The sequence below is a fragment of the Coloeus monedula genome (genome assembly GCF_965178545.1).
Source record: "Coloeus monedula genome assembly, chromosome: 2".
Taxonomy (NCBI): Eukaryota; Metazoa; Chordata; class Aves; order Passeriformes; family Corvidae; genus Coloeus; species Coloeus monedula.
The window spans coordinates 85,269,877-85,284,498 of NC_138782.1; the positions used below are offsets into that span (position 1 = coordinate 85,269,877).

The 14,622-nt window shown below is 43.9% G+C and overlaps 2 protein-coding genes across 5 annotated transcripts in view; one reads left to right on the plus strand and one right to left on the minus strand.

Moving 5' to 3' along the window:
- DOP1A (DOP1 leucine zipper like protein A) overlaps positions 1-5,476 on the minus strand; it is a 60,081-nt gene extending 54,605 nt beyond the window's left edge. For all 4 annotated transcript variants that reach the window (XM_082303347.1, XM_082303346.1, XM_082303349.1 and 1 more), the window contains exon 1: positions 5,448-5,476. The gene's annotated coding sequence lies outside the window, so the exon portion shown is untranslated. The remainder of the gene's footprint in view (positions 1-5,447) is intronic.
- Positions 5,477-10,430: 4,954 nt separating this feature from the next.
- UBE3D (ubiquitin protein ligase E3D) overlaps positions 10,431-14,622 on the plus strand; it is a gene marked incomplete at its 5' end in the record, with an annotated part of 78,946 nt that continues 74,754 nt past the window's right edge. Inside the window, 3 exons of the mRNA XM_082277277.1 lie at positions 10,431-10,495; positions 10,835-11,037; positions 12,980-13,070. Of these exons, the coding sequence (XP_082133403.1) occupies positions 10,431-10,495; positions 10,835-11,037; positions 12,980-13,070 (359 nt within the window). The remainder of the gene's footprint in view (positions 10,496-10,834; positions 11,038-12,979; positions 13,071-14,622) is intronic.

Genomic DNA, 14,622 nt, shown 5'->3' on the forward strand with positions numbered 1-14,622 from the left:
GATTTCACAGATCTAAACTTATGACATTCAGTAAATGAAAGATGATGATTTGCATCTTTCTTACTCAGGTCAACCATTAACTAAAATAATGCTTCCCTATATATTTTCCTTTCTTACAACAAATGATTGCCGAGTTATCTATGTAACAAATTAAGCTTAACCAATATTCATTTTATGTCAAAAAACCAACAAAGTTTCAGATAGCCTTGCTTCTTATTCTAAATTATGTAAAACATCTAACATGTCTTACTAAAAAACAGATGGCAATTTAAGTCAGAATAATACAACATACAGAAAAACAGGAAAATGCTCCCTTGAAATTGTCGTTATTCTTCAACATTCACTTTCAAATACCTTTTTTGTCACCTTCTTCCCTTTGTTCACCAATGTATTTGAACATCCAATATTTCAATCTAAATCTAGAACTGGTCACTATTTCCCTCCTATTCAATTACACATTTGAAAAAAAAACCTAAACCAAAACACGAAGAATTTACCTTGTGCTCATTTGATATGTGTTCAGAGTGTTACCACCTTAAACTTTATTCTCATCTCAGCTCATACAGTTACCATCTTTATGCACAACTTAAATCTTAAATTTTGGCAGCAATGTATTCCTCAAAGAACTGCAAACAATTTGGTTAAAGACATTTTAAAAATAATCTTCATTTCATTCTCCCATCTGACATCTGAACAACACCAAGTATTTAAGAAGTTTTTTAAAATCATAGAATGTTTTGAATTAAAAGGGACCTTAAAGGGCATCTAGCTCCAACCACCCTGCTATGGGCAGGGACACCTTCCACTAGAATATGAAATACAACCTCCTGGAGTCACCAGTCATTTCCACAATGCTGAGCCAAACAGAAACATAAAATCCTTACTCTGAAGTGTAACATTGTATATAGTGTATCAACTACCGCTCCCTGGACCAAAAGAAACTGTTGCCATGCTCAAAAAAAGGTTGGCTTGCTCCCTGAATTGGGAGGGCCTTTTCAGCTATCCACAATCAAATCTGCAACATCATAGAGTGTCAGCAGTTTTTCCACCTTCATAAACAGATCCTGAGACTGAATATTAGCAATAAGGCTGTTCGGATTACTCTAAACAGGATATGGAAAGTATTTACCTGACATAGCTACATCCACGGTAACCACAAGTTCAGTGGTTTGGGAAAGGCACTATCACAGAGAGAACGAGGGTGTTCTGGTGCAAGTGCAGCCGCACCCTCCCTGTGGCTCCTGCACCACCGTGAGCACTGCGAGCTTTGTGCTTTCCGAGTCCCACAGCAGAACTGCCCAGCTCCCACATGCACCCACTGGACCTGGGACCACTGCCTTCCCTGTTGAGCAGTGCTTGATAAGTACATGACTTCAAAGAGTTATCTTCTCTTCAGCTGCCTGAGCACAGGAACAGGACAGGCTTCCTAAAATAAACTGTAATTTATTTTCACTTTTGTGTGTTTCAGCCTTGTGCCTTCAAATGGTCCCTATACCCTCTCTGAAAAGAATTCCTTTTTAACTAGCTAGCTTTTCTTTTCCAAGCGTTTATTGAGAGGAGACTTACCTTGAGGTATTCTTTTTCTTTCTTGGATATTTTTAACTCTTGTCAAATTAGTAAGTCAAATTAATATGCAACGCAGTTAAAATAAAGGAATAGGTAAACAACAGCAAAAAAGCCATAACAAACATAACAATGAAATCAACTCAAACCAGTATCAATTCATTTAAAGCTGTATTTGTACTACACTTTGTTTTAAAGGAGAGTTTACCAACTTCAGAATACTTTTCAGCTTAGTACACAAAAATAAAGGACTCAGATGAGGTTCACTGTCTTACATTACACTTGCAGTACTCTGTATAGAGAGAAGCTTTGCTTTCAGGGTAATGCTGTGCCTTCACATTGAGACTTCTCTTTAAATATTCTGATATACAGAATCTACCAAATTAACAGCAAAAAAAGTGGTGGCCTGGTAATTTATTCATTTGTTCTTTGCTTACAATAGCCTTTCATTTATCCATACCCATTGTTCTAATATGTAGCTTCAAGAGGGCTTAACATTCTGTCTCCAAACAATCCTGATATGTCTTTTCACAATGGCATCTCAGAAGCTCTCATATCCCTATCATTACCTTACTTGGATAACCTAATACAATGCATTTGAGCAAGACTTTGTGCATCTTCCTTTTTTATTATGTCCTGAGGTCTAAGATATTAGTAATTAATTAATTTCAAATTTCAACTAATTTCTATAACTTTATTCTGATTTTAATTCTGAAATAGTGTCATATGCCATGCATATATCTCTGTATTATCTAGACTGTGATTACATTTCACATTGCATCTGGTTTCCCAGTTCTGGTGCTGGATTTCAAAGGAATTTGTAAAGCAGAATCCCTTTCTGACTATTCTGAAAATGGTGCCTGGACCAAAACTCATTCACTCTCCTTATCCTCGGAAGTAAACCAGAAAAGACATAAATACAAGGTTAAACTCCCTACAATTTCTGCAAGTTAAAAACCTAGTTAAGTAAAGCACCATTCCTTGACTTCTAAGAATTTTTTTTAGGTTTATATTGAACTACAAGTTTCTGATAAAAATAGGAATGTGTTAACTAGTAAAACTGTTTACTGATTCTCTTCGGTGCTTTCTTTTCATTTCTTGTTTCAGTTATTGGGAGAAAATGGTTGATCCTGCAGTGTTTCTTCTCCCTGGCCTCTCAGAGGGAAAGATATCACTTACTATTTCTATTTATCATTCAGCTTTGTTTCAGCTACAAGTCAGAGCAACATGGTTATTAATCTGGAAGACAGTTTATGTGCATACAGACTAATTACTTCAATGTTTCTATTTCATGCTTTAACAGGTATCACTTAGTGTGGTCTCTTTTCCATCTCCTATTTTTCTCAATCATTTTCAAAACATTAACAACATACTTCATATCTCTTCATGGTTCTCTTCTACACACTGCAGATTTAATACAAGAAAAGAAAAAGAAAAAGAGAAAGAAAAAGAAAAAGAAAAAGACAATAAGCATTTTCAGCCAGCCAGCCCAGCCCAGTCCAAGCAGTCAGTCCCAGCTAAGCAAGAAGACACTAAAAGTAGACACCAGGAACTGTGGTCAAAAGTACTAAGCCAGCAATAAACACACGCAAGTGTCTTCCCTTTATTCAAACAGATAATAACGCCAGGAAATTACAGGCGGAGCCCCCTCACACCAGTGGAGTACAGTTCATTTTCTTCACAGTGACAGGTAGGGGCCTGTGTTTTGGATTTGTGCTAAACACAAATAATGATAATATAGAGATATTTTTGTTATTGCTGGACAGGGTTACTTTTCTCCTTTCTGTACTGCCATGCTGGAGGTGCGTGGGATGTTGGGAGGAGACAGAGCTGGGACAGGTGACCCAAACTGACCAAAGGGGTATTCCAGACTACATGACATCATGCTTAGCATGCAAAGAAGGACAAAGGTAGGGACATTTGTAATGGTGGTGTTTGTTTTCTTCCCAAGTCACTGCTAGGTGTGATGGGGCTCTGCTCTCCTGGAGATGGCTGAACACCTGCCTGCCCATGGGAAGCACTGAATTCATTCCTTGTGTGTGTGGCTTTTGTTTTCCCTATTAAATTGTCTTTATCTCAACCCATGAGTTTTCTACCTTTTACCCTTCTGATTCTTTCCCTTGTCCTGCAGGTGGGGGAAGGGGGCTTGGTTGCTGGCTGGGGTTGAACCATGGCACCCAGCCACACTGCAAGCTTGCTGTGCCTGCGATGAGCATTTCTAATAGTCAGCATAGCATGCCAGTAATTTTACACAGGAAAAGCACTGCCAGGATAAGCATGGCCTAACTTGTGAACATAACCATCCACTCAAATGCACAGCCACTCCACTGATGGAAGACATAAGATAACCTTTCTTTGCAAGATGCTGTTTAAACATCTACTGTCACAGGTGCTACCAACAAGTTGGGAAAGTAAGACATTCAGTAAGCTAGAAATGCAGCCTCTCCCCATATCATTTACAATCCGCTTAGTTTCCAAAAGTGCCAGTTCTCATGTCGATAAAGACAAAACCACAAATTATGCTGTAAACATTCTGCCTGCTTCCAAATCGACGTTCCCCCCATGACATTCATATATGCTATATTGAAAATGACTGTACATTTTGGATAATCACAATATTTAGGCATCACACTATTAGCAAAAGGTTTGCTGCATCCCACCTTGTTTTTGAAAAGGTACCAACATTAAAAAAAAGTAAAAAAACACAAAGAAAGAGAGAAAATTTGATAGCCAGGCCTGCCTAAGTACCTAACACAGGCCAAGCCATGGCAGCAAAATGAAAAGACTAGGATTTTCAATCTTTTATTGTGCCCCCTTACTACCTGCAAGCATCTAGCCTGTTACCCTTTAGATAGTCTTCCCAACTCTTCACATTCCTACAGCTGGAATTCAGGTATCAGTAACATTCTGCAGTTAACCTGAGAACCGTAACACTTTCACTATTACTGCATGTTGAAAGCAAATCCAGGAGTGAAAGGGTTCTTGCAATGAGCAACAAAACACAAGGGTTGAGTCACCCAGAATAAGCTCATCAAAACCTGCACCTCATATCTAACATATTTTAGGTCATTTAAAGAGATAAATTGTTTAGGCTTCTCTAGTTATTGTCAGAGGTATGAATATATTATTTCTAAAAAACACTTAACACCAGAAGCTGTCATATATTTATGCTTTTCAAACTGCTATTACAAGATTTAAGGCCATCTCTGCATCAACAGATGAAATTTAACCCTGCACCACACAAACCAGCGACAGCCCTATGTCCCATGTATCCTTCCAAACACCACACACAGTAACTCCAGCAACCGGGAATCTGACCCAAAAGAGGCCCACAGCCCCCTGGACGCTCAAGGTCAAAGCAGGACGGCCCTGGCAGCCCAACGCCAAGCTCATTCCCAGGCGGGAAGAGCTCCCTGAGGAAGCTCCACCACTAAGGGCGAAGCCAGGCCCCGCCGGCTGCTGCCGGGGTGCGGGCGCGGGGAGAGGCTCCGCACCCCAAAACCCACCCGGGCGCGCTCCACGCTGCGGGGGGACAGAGCCCGGAGGGGGAGGATGGACAGGTGCCACAGGTTAATTGATGCAGAGCAATTAACAGGCTATAACCGGTCTCCCCAGGCTCCTCAGCACCTGCTCCTCGTACGCAGCCCAGTACGGCCCGGCCGTCACCCACCACGACGGTGCCGGAGGGGAGGGCAGAGCAAAGCAGAGGAGAGGACGGCAGGGCAGAACAGAGCAGAGGGCCGGCTCGGCTCGGCTTCAGGGGCGGACCCTCCCCAACACCGGCGCGGCGACGGGGATGGAGGTAGGAGAGCAGCAGCCGTGGCCGGGCCGCGCTGCCTGCCCGCACCAGGGTCCCGGGGAAGGAGCGGAGGGAGCGGCGTTACCTGAGCGACCCGAGCCGGAAGAGCCCGACCGCCGCCAGCACCGCCGCGCCGCCCTGACAGCTCCCGGCGTGCCCCGCGCCGCGCCCACCCCGCCCCGCCCGCCGAGCCGCCGCCGCGCTGCGCCCCCTGGCGGGACGCGTGCGCAGGTGCGCGGGCGCGCAGCGGGCTCTGTGTGAGTGCGTGTGCTCGTTTATTTTGCCTGGTATTTACTGAGTTTACCAAATACAGCGCAGGTAAAAATGAAAGGCAGGTGGTTCTTTAGAAAAATATACTGGAACAGGTTGCCCAGTGAAGCTGTGGATGCCCCATCCCTGGACGTGTTCGAGGCCAGATTGGATCAGGCTTTGAGCAACCCGGTCTAGAAGGTGCTCTTGGTCATAGCAGCGGGGATTGGAACGAGATGATCTTTAAGATCACGGAATCAATTAGGTTGGATAAGACCTCTGAGATCATCGAGTCCAACCTATGATCAAACGCTACCACATTAACCAGACCATGGCACTAAGTGCCATAGCCAGTCTTTCCTTAAACACCTTCAGAGACTCTGACTCCACCACCTCTATGGGCAGCCCATTCCAAAGTCTAAACATTCCTTCTGTGAAGAAATTCCTCTGAATGTCTAGCCTTAACCTCACCTGGTGCAGCTTGTCCTCTTCTTCTGTCTCTGGCTGCCTGGGAGAAGAGGCAAACTCCCATCCAATCCCTTTCCAACCCAAACAGGTCTATGATCCTACGATGTGATGTTTATGTTAGCAGTAGTTATATTAGGAATTTTCTAAAATTTCTTGTGATTAGTATGCTTGAATCCTTACTACACACAAAAGTGTATGGGTGCCCACACAGACAGTATTGGAAGGAATTTTTTACTGCATTGCAAGAGTGATTTTCGACTGACCAATTCCACAGCATAAAGGGTACAGTTCTTAGACTGTAATCTGTTAGTTTTAAAGTCATCATTATGATTCGCAAATGTAAAGAGGCTTTGTAATAGCAAACAGAGCTTATAGTTATAAATTACTTTGAGTAACTGCAAAAAAATAAAGGTGCATTCAGCTTACATGATTAATATTTTAGGCTTTGACTGAGGACAAATATTTCTAAAATATTGCCAGGGGAAAATCTCATAATATTTATAAATCTTCTACTTGCTGACTTATGTTGCCAGCCAATATTTAATGAAGTCTAATTTTATTATCCAGACTTGGGATAATAATAAAGAGGAAATGCAATTCCTTTTCTCATTAAACTATACCAGGAATTGGTAGATGAAAAATAGTTACTTTCTGGAAAGCTGACAATTTTCACTAGTTTTCTGAGGCATCAAGTATTACTCTATGTGTCATGTATTTTTAATTAAAATGGTGCACTTAAATTTATTGTTTTCTTTGAAGATACTTCTAAATGCCTTTGAGATGTAATTTTTAACAAGGTTGGTCGTGCTTTTGGAGCTATTTAACAGTGGTGAACTTCACAGATGGGAAGTGACTTTCAATAACTGACCATGTGCTTTCACATGCTCCTGCTGCTGCGTGGTTGGATTTCTAAGCTTCCCTTGTGCTGAATTTAGTACTGGCAGTTACAGCTCAGAGGTCCAAAACAGTTCTTTCAAGTTGTCTCATCAACTTTATGTGCAGTGGCAATTGAAAAAACACTGTACATAATTGGAAAGAATATTGACAACAAGACAGGGGTAGTTGTTTGGGTGCTGTAAAAAAGGCTGGTGCAGCCTCAGATTGATTATGGCATCAGTGTTTGTCTTCACAGCTCAAGAGGGATGTAGAGAAGTTGGGAAAGCACTGTGTAGAGATGCCACTGCTATATTACAGCAAGAGCAATAATGACTGGGACTGTTTGATGCAGAGAGAGAAGGCAGGGGAGAGGATTGATCAAATTCTACAAAATCATGAAAGGCAACAAAGTTGTTGTTAACCAAACCCCACAGTATGAGAATGAGGAGGCACAGAAAATTATTCTCTGTGAAGCAGAAAACTCCTAGAACATATTGGCACCAGGGGCTGGGGACTTGGACACTATCCGTAGGTTGGAGGATGCATTATTCATATTGATGACAAACATATCCACAAGTGGACACTGAAGGAATTGGGTAGGGATGTACCCACAGGAGAAGCACCAGGAAGCAACCACACTATTGGAGATCTTCGTTTTTGTACCTCCTTTTACTGATGTTGGAGTCAAAATACTGGATTGGGTCCAGCACTGATGTTAGGTGCACTTGCTCTGTAGGACATTTACCTTCCTTTCTCTGTAATTATTTCACAGCAGAAATGGTGAGAAACTTATAATAGACAATTTTGAATAAATGAAACTCACACCCTGGAAATACTTTAAATTATTCATAACTTTGTAGCCTTGTGTAAGCCTTTGTAACGTCAAAGGCTCTTTTACTAATACTAGGAGTCAATTCTCCTATAATTACATGGGGTTTACGTTTGATGTATGACCTACTTGTCTAGAACAATTTAGCCCACAACATGTACATTGGTTTCTGAAGCAATTTGAAATGAAACCTACCATGTGGACTAATTATTTTTCTTCCTTAAAAAAAAGGAAACAAACGACAACAACAACAAAACCCCAAACTACCAAACTCCGAACAGCATGTAGACAGTATAGTCCCATCTTAGAATACTTCAATAAATTCATGCTTTGTAAAAAAACAACAAAATAACTCAGCTGAAACTGTTGACTATTGTCTGCTGTATTTTTTCTCACAAAATCTAACCTTACTCCATCTTCTTCTTTGGGACTCTCCTACTTGGTTTTGATAACTGTAAGGACTAAGATTACTTCAAAATAATCATGGCTTTGATAATAAATGGCTATAAAAGTAATGTGCAAATTTGCTTTTTTGTTTTCAAGCTTTGCAGATCATGTTTTCGAATAACTCTCTGAAACCACAGACGGTCTTGTGACTTCATGAAAAGTAAACACTTTTAATATTGCAGAAAGACTCCTCTTTTCAAAGTGACAGTTTCTTTCCTTGGTGTCCTTGAACACTGAACATCAACTTCTTACATACTGTAAGGGCAGCATCCTGGATGAAGTGTGCAGTGGTGACAGTGCTCATAAGGTAAGGAAAAGTCACACAGGTGTGTCAGGGTGGACTTACAGTCTCTTGATAAAAGATCTCATGGGAGGCAGTAGAAAACCTCACCCCAGAGCAGCAGCTGCCTGTGCCGAGAGTCTGTTTGCTATGAGTACAGTGTGACAGCATTCAAGAGCTGGATGCACATGGATCAGGAGAAATTCAGGCAGACTTGTAAAGCTGCGAGAAAGGGTGGAGAGGGTTTTTTTCACAAGGCAGGGGGTGAGTAGTGGTGCATGACAAGCCACAGGACACGGTCCCCAGTGCTGGGGAGCCTGCCCCTGTCTCAGCAGAGTCCTCTGCTCAGACTGAACTTTGTGGTCATGATGCACTGACCCCAGCCAGCTGTTAGCCCCGGGGTAGAACCAGAAGTGCAAAAGCAAGAAAAACTGTGGGTTAAAACAGTGATGTTTTAGTAGATGAGGGAAAGAGGAACAACCCCCCTCACCCCCCCAAATATACAGACAATCACTCACCATCTCCCACAACAAGACTGCTGATGTTCAGACAGTCTCTGAGCAATGGTCGCTTTGGAAAGACTACGCCCCGAGTTTTTACTGCCAAGAGTGATGTTCTGTGCCATGGAACATCACTTCGGTCGATTCAAGTCGGCTGTACCATCTCTCCCCCTGCCCCAGCCTCTTCCCCACCTCCAGCCTACTTGCTGGGTGGTGCAGGTGAGACACTGAAGAGGCCTTGACACTGTTCAGCAGTCACGAATCCTGAGCACACATCCCCAGGCACAGCCCACAGTTCCTGCGGGGAGGTGCCCGAGAAAGCAGACCCAGGCTCCGCCCGGTGGTGGTGTAGCAGGAAAGCAGGAGATGACAGCCCGATGCTAATACCGAAAAGACTGGGCATAAGAAAACCCCGTGAGACCAGCCGATTGTGCAGACCTTGACCTTGAGGCCTCGGGACCCGGTGGGACTCATTCCTGGGCCCCCAGGCCTGACTCTACCGCCAGCAGCGGCCAAGCCGGCGGGCGCAGCAGACTCTGGGACATCTTTCTGCCACTGCCTCCCAGGGCACTGCGGGGGCCGAGCTGCTGGATCCTGCTCTTGGGTCGCAGCAACCCCATGCAGTGCCACAGGCTTGGGGAGGAGTGACTTGAGGGCTGTTCGGCGGAGAAGGGTTCTGACAGCCAATATGAGCGAGCAGTGTGCCCAGGTGGCAAAGACTGCCAGTGGCATCTTGGCCTGTATCAAGAATAGTGTGGCCAGCAGGACCAGGGCAGTGATTGTCCCTCTCTACACACCACCTCGAGTGCTGTGATCAGTTTCTGGGCCCCTCACTTTGAAAAGGACATTGATGTGCTGGAACGTCTCCAGAGAAGGGCAACAAGGCTCTCGAAGGGTCTAGAAAACATGTCTTATGAGGAGCGGCCAAGGGAGCTGGGGTTGTTCAGCCTCGAGGAGACTAAATGCTCTCTATGTAAATGCTCTCTACAACTCCCTGAAAGAAGATTTTTGGGGTTGGTCTCTTCTGCCGGGCCTACTGTGACAAGATTAGGGGGAATGGCCTTGAACTGAGACAGGAGACATTCAGATTCGAAATTAGAAAAGTATTTTTCACTGTTAAGGTGGTCAAGCACTGGAACAGATTTCCCAGCGACGTGGTGGAGTCGCCATCCCTGGAGGTGTTCAAGAGGCGTCTGAATGTAGCGCTGGGTGATGTGATTTACGGGTTACAGCGGCAGTGCCGGGTGGACGTTTGGTCTGGATGATCTTAAAGGTCTCTTCCAGCCTTGCTGAGTCTGTGATCCTGTGACCCGACGATTCCACGCAGGCGGCGCTGTGGCGGCGGGCGGCGGCCCCGCGCCTGCGCCGGCGGGAGAGCGGCGGCTTCCTGCGCCGTGCGTGGCGCTGGTCCGTGCCGGCATGGCGGGAGCCTTCCTGATGGAGATCAGGCGGGGGACGCAGAGCGCGCTGCTGGTTATCCGGTAGTGCGGGGGCGCTGCCGCCCGCCGCCGCTCGGGCCGTGCGGGGCAGGAGGGGGGCGCGGCGGGTCTGGCTTTCGGCGTCATTAGCCTTCAACGGGGGGAACGGGTTGTGTGCGGGCGCCTCTCTCTCTCTCTGCCTATTCGGCTCGGCACAGCCCGGGATACTGTGCAAATAAATTTTTCCTGAGAACGGTGGATTGTTTCTCTCGGCTGCTCCTCGTTCACCGCGTGGATCCCGGGGCGCGGCTGGGGCTGCGGGGGAGCTGCAGGCCGGCCTCCTTAAAGCAGCCGCGCGCCCCGACAGCTCCTTCCCGAGGCATACCCGTTGCTTTTCCTCCGCAGCGCGGCGGCGGAGCTCCCCAGCGCGCCGGTGGAGGTTTCGGTGTGCGTGGATTCCCTGGAAGTGAGGAGCGGCGGGAGCTGCGACGCGGCGGCGCTGCCGGCAGGGGTCAGGCTGGCGCCGTCCTCGTGCCGCGGGCTCCGGCGCCTGCGCGGGGACGGGCTGCACCTGCGCGTGCGCCTGCGCGGCCCGCCGCCCGCCGCCGGTGAGGGCCGGGCGGGGCGGGGCCGGGGCCGCCGGTGGGAAACGGGGAGGGTGGGCTGGAGCCCGGCGGGTTTAAGTGAGAGAGGCTGTAAGGTGGGGATGCTGTAGAGCAAGCACCTGGAACTGTCAGATTTAGAAACAGGAAGTACAAAAACGACGTAATGAAAGGGAAACGCGGTGTATTGGGGATCTGCTCGTGCTTCCCCAGAGTACTTCAAAATTACTTGCTTTCTCTCCTATTCCGCGTTTGGTAGCTGAAAATCGTAGAATCATGAAATGCTAAGGGGTTGGAACGGACTTTAAAGACCACGTAGTCCCAACTCCCCAGTGCCATTGGCAGGGATACATCCCACTAGACCAGGTGGCTCAAGGACTTACCCAACCTGGCTTTGAACACTGCCGGGGTTGGGGCATCCACAGCCTCCCTGGGCAGCCTCTGCCAGTGTCTCACCACTCTCACAGTAAAGAATTTCTTCCTAATATCTAACCTAAATTTCCTTTCTTTCAATTTGTACCCATTACTCCTCATCCTACCAGTAATTCAGTAATCTGATTCATCCAGGCAATTAAGACTGTGCTTGTCCATCCCTGACCACTTAATCATAAAGGATCATGGGTTTGTGTTGGGCTCATTATTCTCACAGCTGGGGTTTCAGAGGTTAATGTCACAGGTAACATCTGCAAAGTTGCCTTCTTTATTTCCGTGATGCTAATTCAGGTCTAGGATGTGTTTGCAATAAGTAGAAAGCACGGTAGTACAGCTGTTGCTTTCTTTCATCCTGGCATCCAAGCTCAGTATGTTTAGATTCATTTCATATGATGTTGCACAGAAGGATATATTAAATAACACTTAATTGCCATTCTGAGCTTATAAAGTAGAAAAGGATGATAAAATATGTAAAATACAGTAATGACTTCAGCACCAGAAACACATTGGAGTACTCTGTTGATATGCTGAGATGGCATCTGTACATTAATCTGTAATTATGCATGTGCTGTGACAACTCAATTATACTAAAATTATTTAATGTGTCCTATTAACGAGACATTCAAAAAACCAATGATGAAGTTTTAAAACTCAACCTTGGAAAGTCATGCTAGTGAAAAATAAGTATGTGAACCAGGTGGTAATCAACGTATGTATTGGGTAGTCGTAGTTACCCTTTGATGTTTTATATTATTATGCAAAATAGTTGAAATTCTGGGACCTTTTAAAGTACTTTTCTCTTGTGGTTGAATCCTAAATTTCAAATATTGAATGTCAGTGCTGAGAGTATACTTTGATTCTTAAGTATGAGAAAGTGGGTGATGCAAAGCAAATTCATAGAGCTAGGCTTACAGTTTTACTTTTCCACTTACTGTTATCGACTAATTTGGGGAGGCTTTTATAGCTTCTTTTTTTACTTTGAAAAGTTGTTTGAGCTGCCTTTTGTGAGACCATTTTTGCTCACTGTCTTTTCCTGGACTGGTTCCACAGTGGTGGATTCTTACCTGCCTAAAAATGTAAAACTTGTGCCTCTCCCTGCTCCCCATCCTGACTATTTGTGTTATATATGGGTGTGTCCCCTCATATTGCAGATACACTGATTATCAGAAGTATCTTTACAAAAGAGTGGCATTGAATTTTGATTTTTATAATCTCTGCAATGATGCCAGTATATCAGCTCCCGTTCTGGAGAGGATTTGCACCTTGAAATAATTATTCACATGTACGGTTCCTACTTGGTAATATGGGGCATGAGGTGGAGATGACAAGTTTTTCCTGAATCTAAATACTTGCTTCTGCAGGTAAAAAAAATAAAGTTGTGTTTAAAATGTCAGCATTTTGCTTTGTCTGTTAGATTTATCCCTTTTGGTTTGAGGTATTTGGCAGGATTTTTTTGTACAAGTGACTGAATATGTTACACAATTTTGAAGATTAATATATTTCCTTCCATGTGTAGATGTGGTTTGTCCTTTGAGGGAAAGCTTGAAATCCAACAAGAATTACATCTTTTATTGTCAGTCCTGTGGTGACATCATAGTAAAAGACCGGTGAGTACTGCAGTGTCTTGTATTTATACCAATAAATGCCATAGTGATTGGTATTCACGTTATTTTGTGTACTTAAAAGCAGCTAAAAGGTATTTCTTTTGAAACTCCTAGACAAGAACACATTTGAAGCACTACAGATGACAAAAAGCAAAATTACCTGAAGCAGTTTTTAACTGTTCATTCATTTACTTCTTGATTTCTTTCTTCCTCTGTACTTCAGGCATCCTTTTCAGTTCTTTCCAGTCTCTTATAAATTTCCTTCAGTCATCATGCTGTAGTTATAGAGTGGCTGCTCAGAATGGGGATATTGACCATAGCTTCCTTTTGTCTGTTAAGCAAAGCCTGCCTGCACATAGTTCAGGGATGCTGAATCTGGGAAACACAGCAACTGTGTCTTAGCTGTGTGACTCAGCCTTATCTCTGTTCTTTACAAAGTCTGCAGAGTGAATGAGAATTTAATAAAAAGATGCTGCATTGTCTAGCTCTTCTGATGAACAATTTTGACCACTTCAGCTGAATATGTAAGAATTGTTAGAGATGCACTTAGACCTTTTATGATCTGTGTGGCTCCTAATACTCAAAACCATAATACAAATGTGTTTCATTCTCTAAATTTCTGTTACTTTCTTGCCATAGGTATGGATTTATGGCCAGCCTGAATGTAACTGAATGAGGATTTCTTAACTTTCTGTCAGAAAGTCTAGTAATAACTCTTATTTTGATACATTTGTAAACTGGTGAAACTTCTAATTTCTAGTCAGTAACATTTGCTTTCAAAACATATTGCACTTTTATATTCGCAGGACTGAGTGGGTGTTTTCTTGAATTTCAGCACATCAGATTCATATGCATGCCATTTAAATCTTTTGGTTCTGCATCCTGTAATGTGACACAGGCAGAATTTTTGAGAAAGGAAAAAGAATGCATGTCCATAGCTTTTCACTTGGCATTTCTCCTTGCAGGGTGCCTCTGAGCCCCTTGAATGTTCACACCAAAAAAACTTAAGAGTAGAAGAATGGAGCTGCTAGTGTATCCAACGCCTTCTGTTCCAGCATTTCCAACAGGAAGAGAGTAGCATAGTCAGAACTTCTAGCTACAGAATTAATGTGTTCCTCTCTCCAGGAAGAGTTAAGTATGACAGTGACAGCAGAGGTGGAAGGATTGAAGGGAAATTGCGGAACTGTGTGGAAGGGAACTTACTAAAGTCTGAGTTACTAGGAAAGGGTCTGTAATAAGAAAAACCCGAGATCTAGAAAATCATATCTTTAAAAAGAAATTGAAGTAAATGGGATTTAGTTTAGATAAGGTTGTGGAGAAGACATAAGATTCTTCCCATATCTAGGAAGTTGCTGCAAATAAGGTGGCAGTAATCTTCAGCTGAAGGAAGAGGAATCTGGGTTAAAATGGAAAAAGAAACTAAACCAACAAACCACTCCAAACATATTCTGAAGCTTATTTTTTTTACTGTTGGAAAGCCTTTACTGCATAGGAAGCCCTTCTTGTAAAGGTTAGATTAAGAAAGGTACTAGGAATGGTTTAAATGTAAGCAATC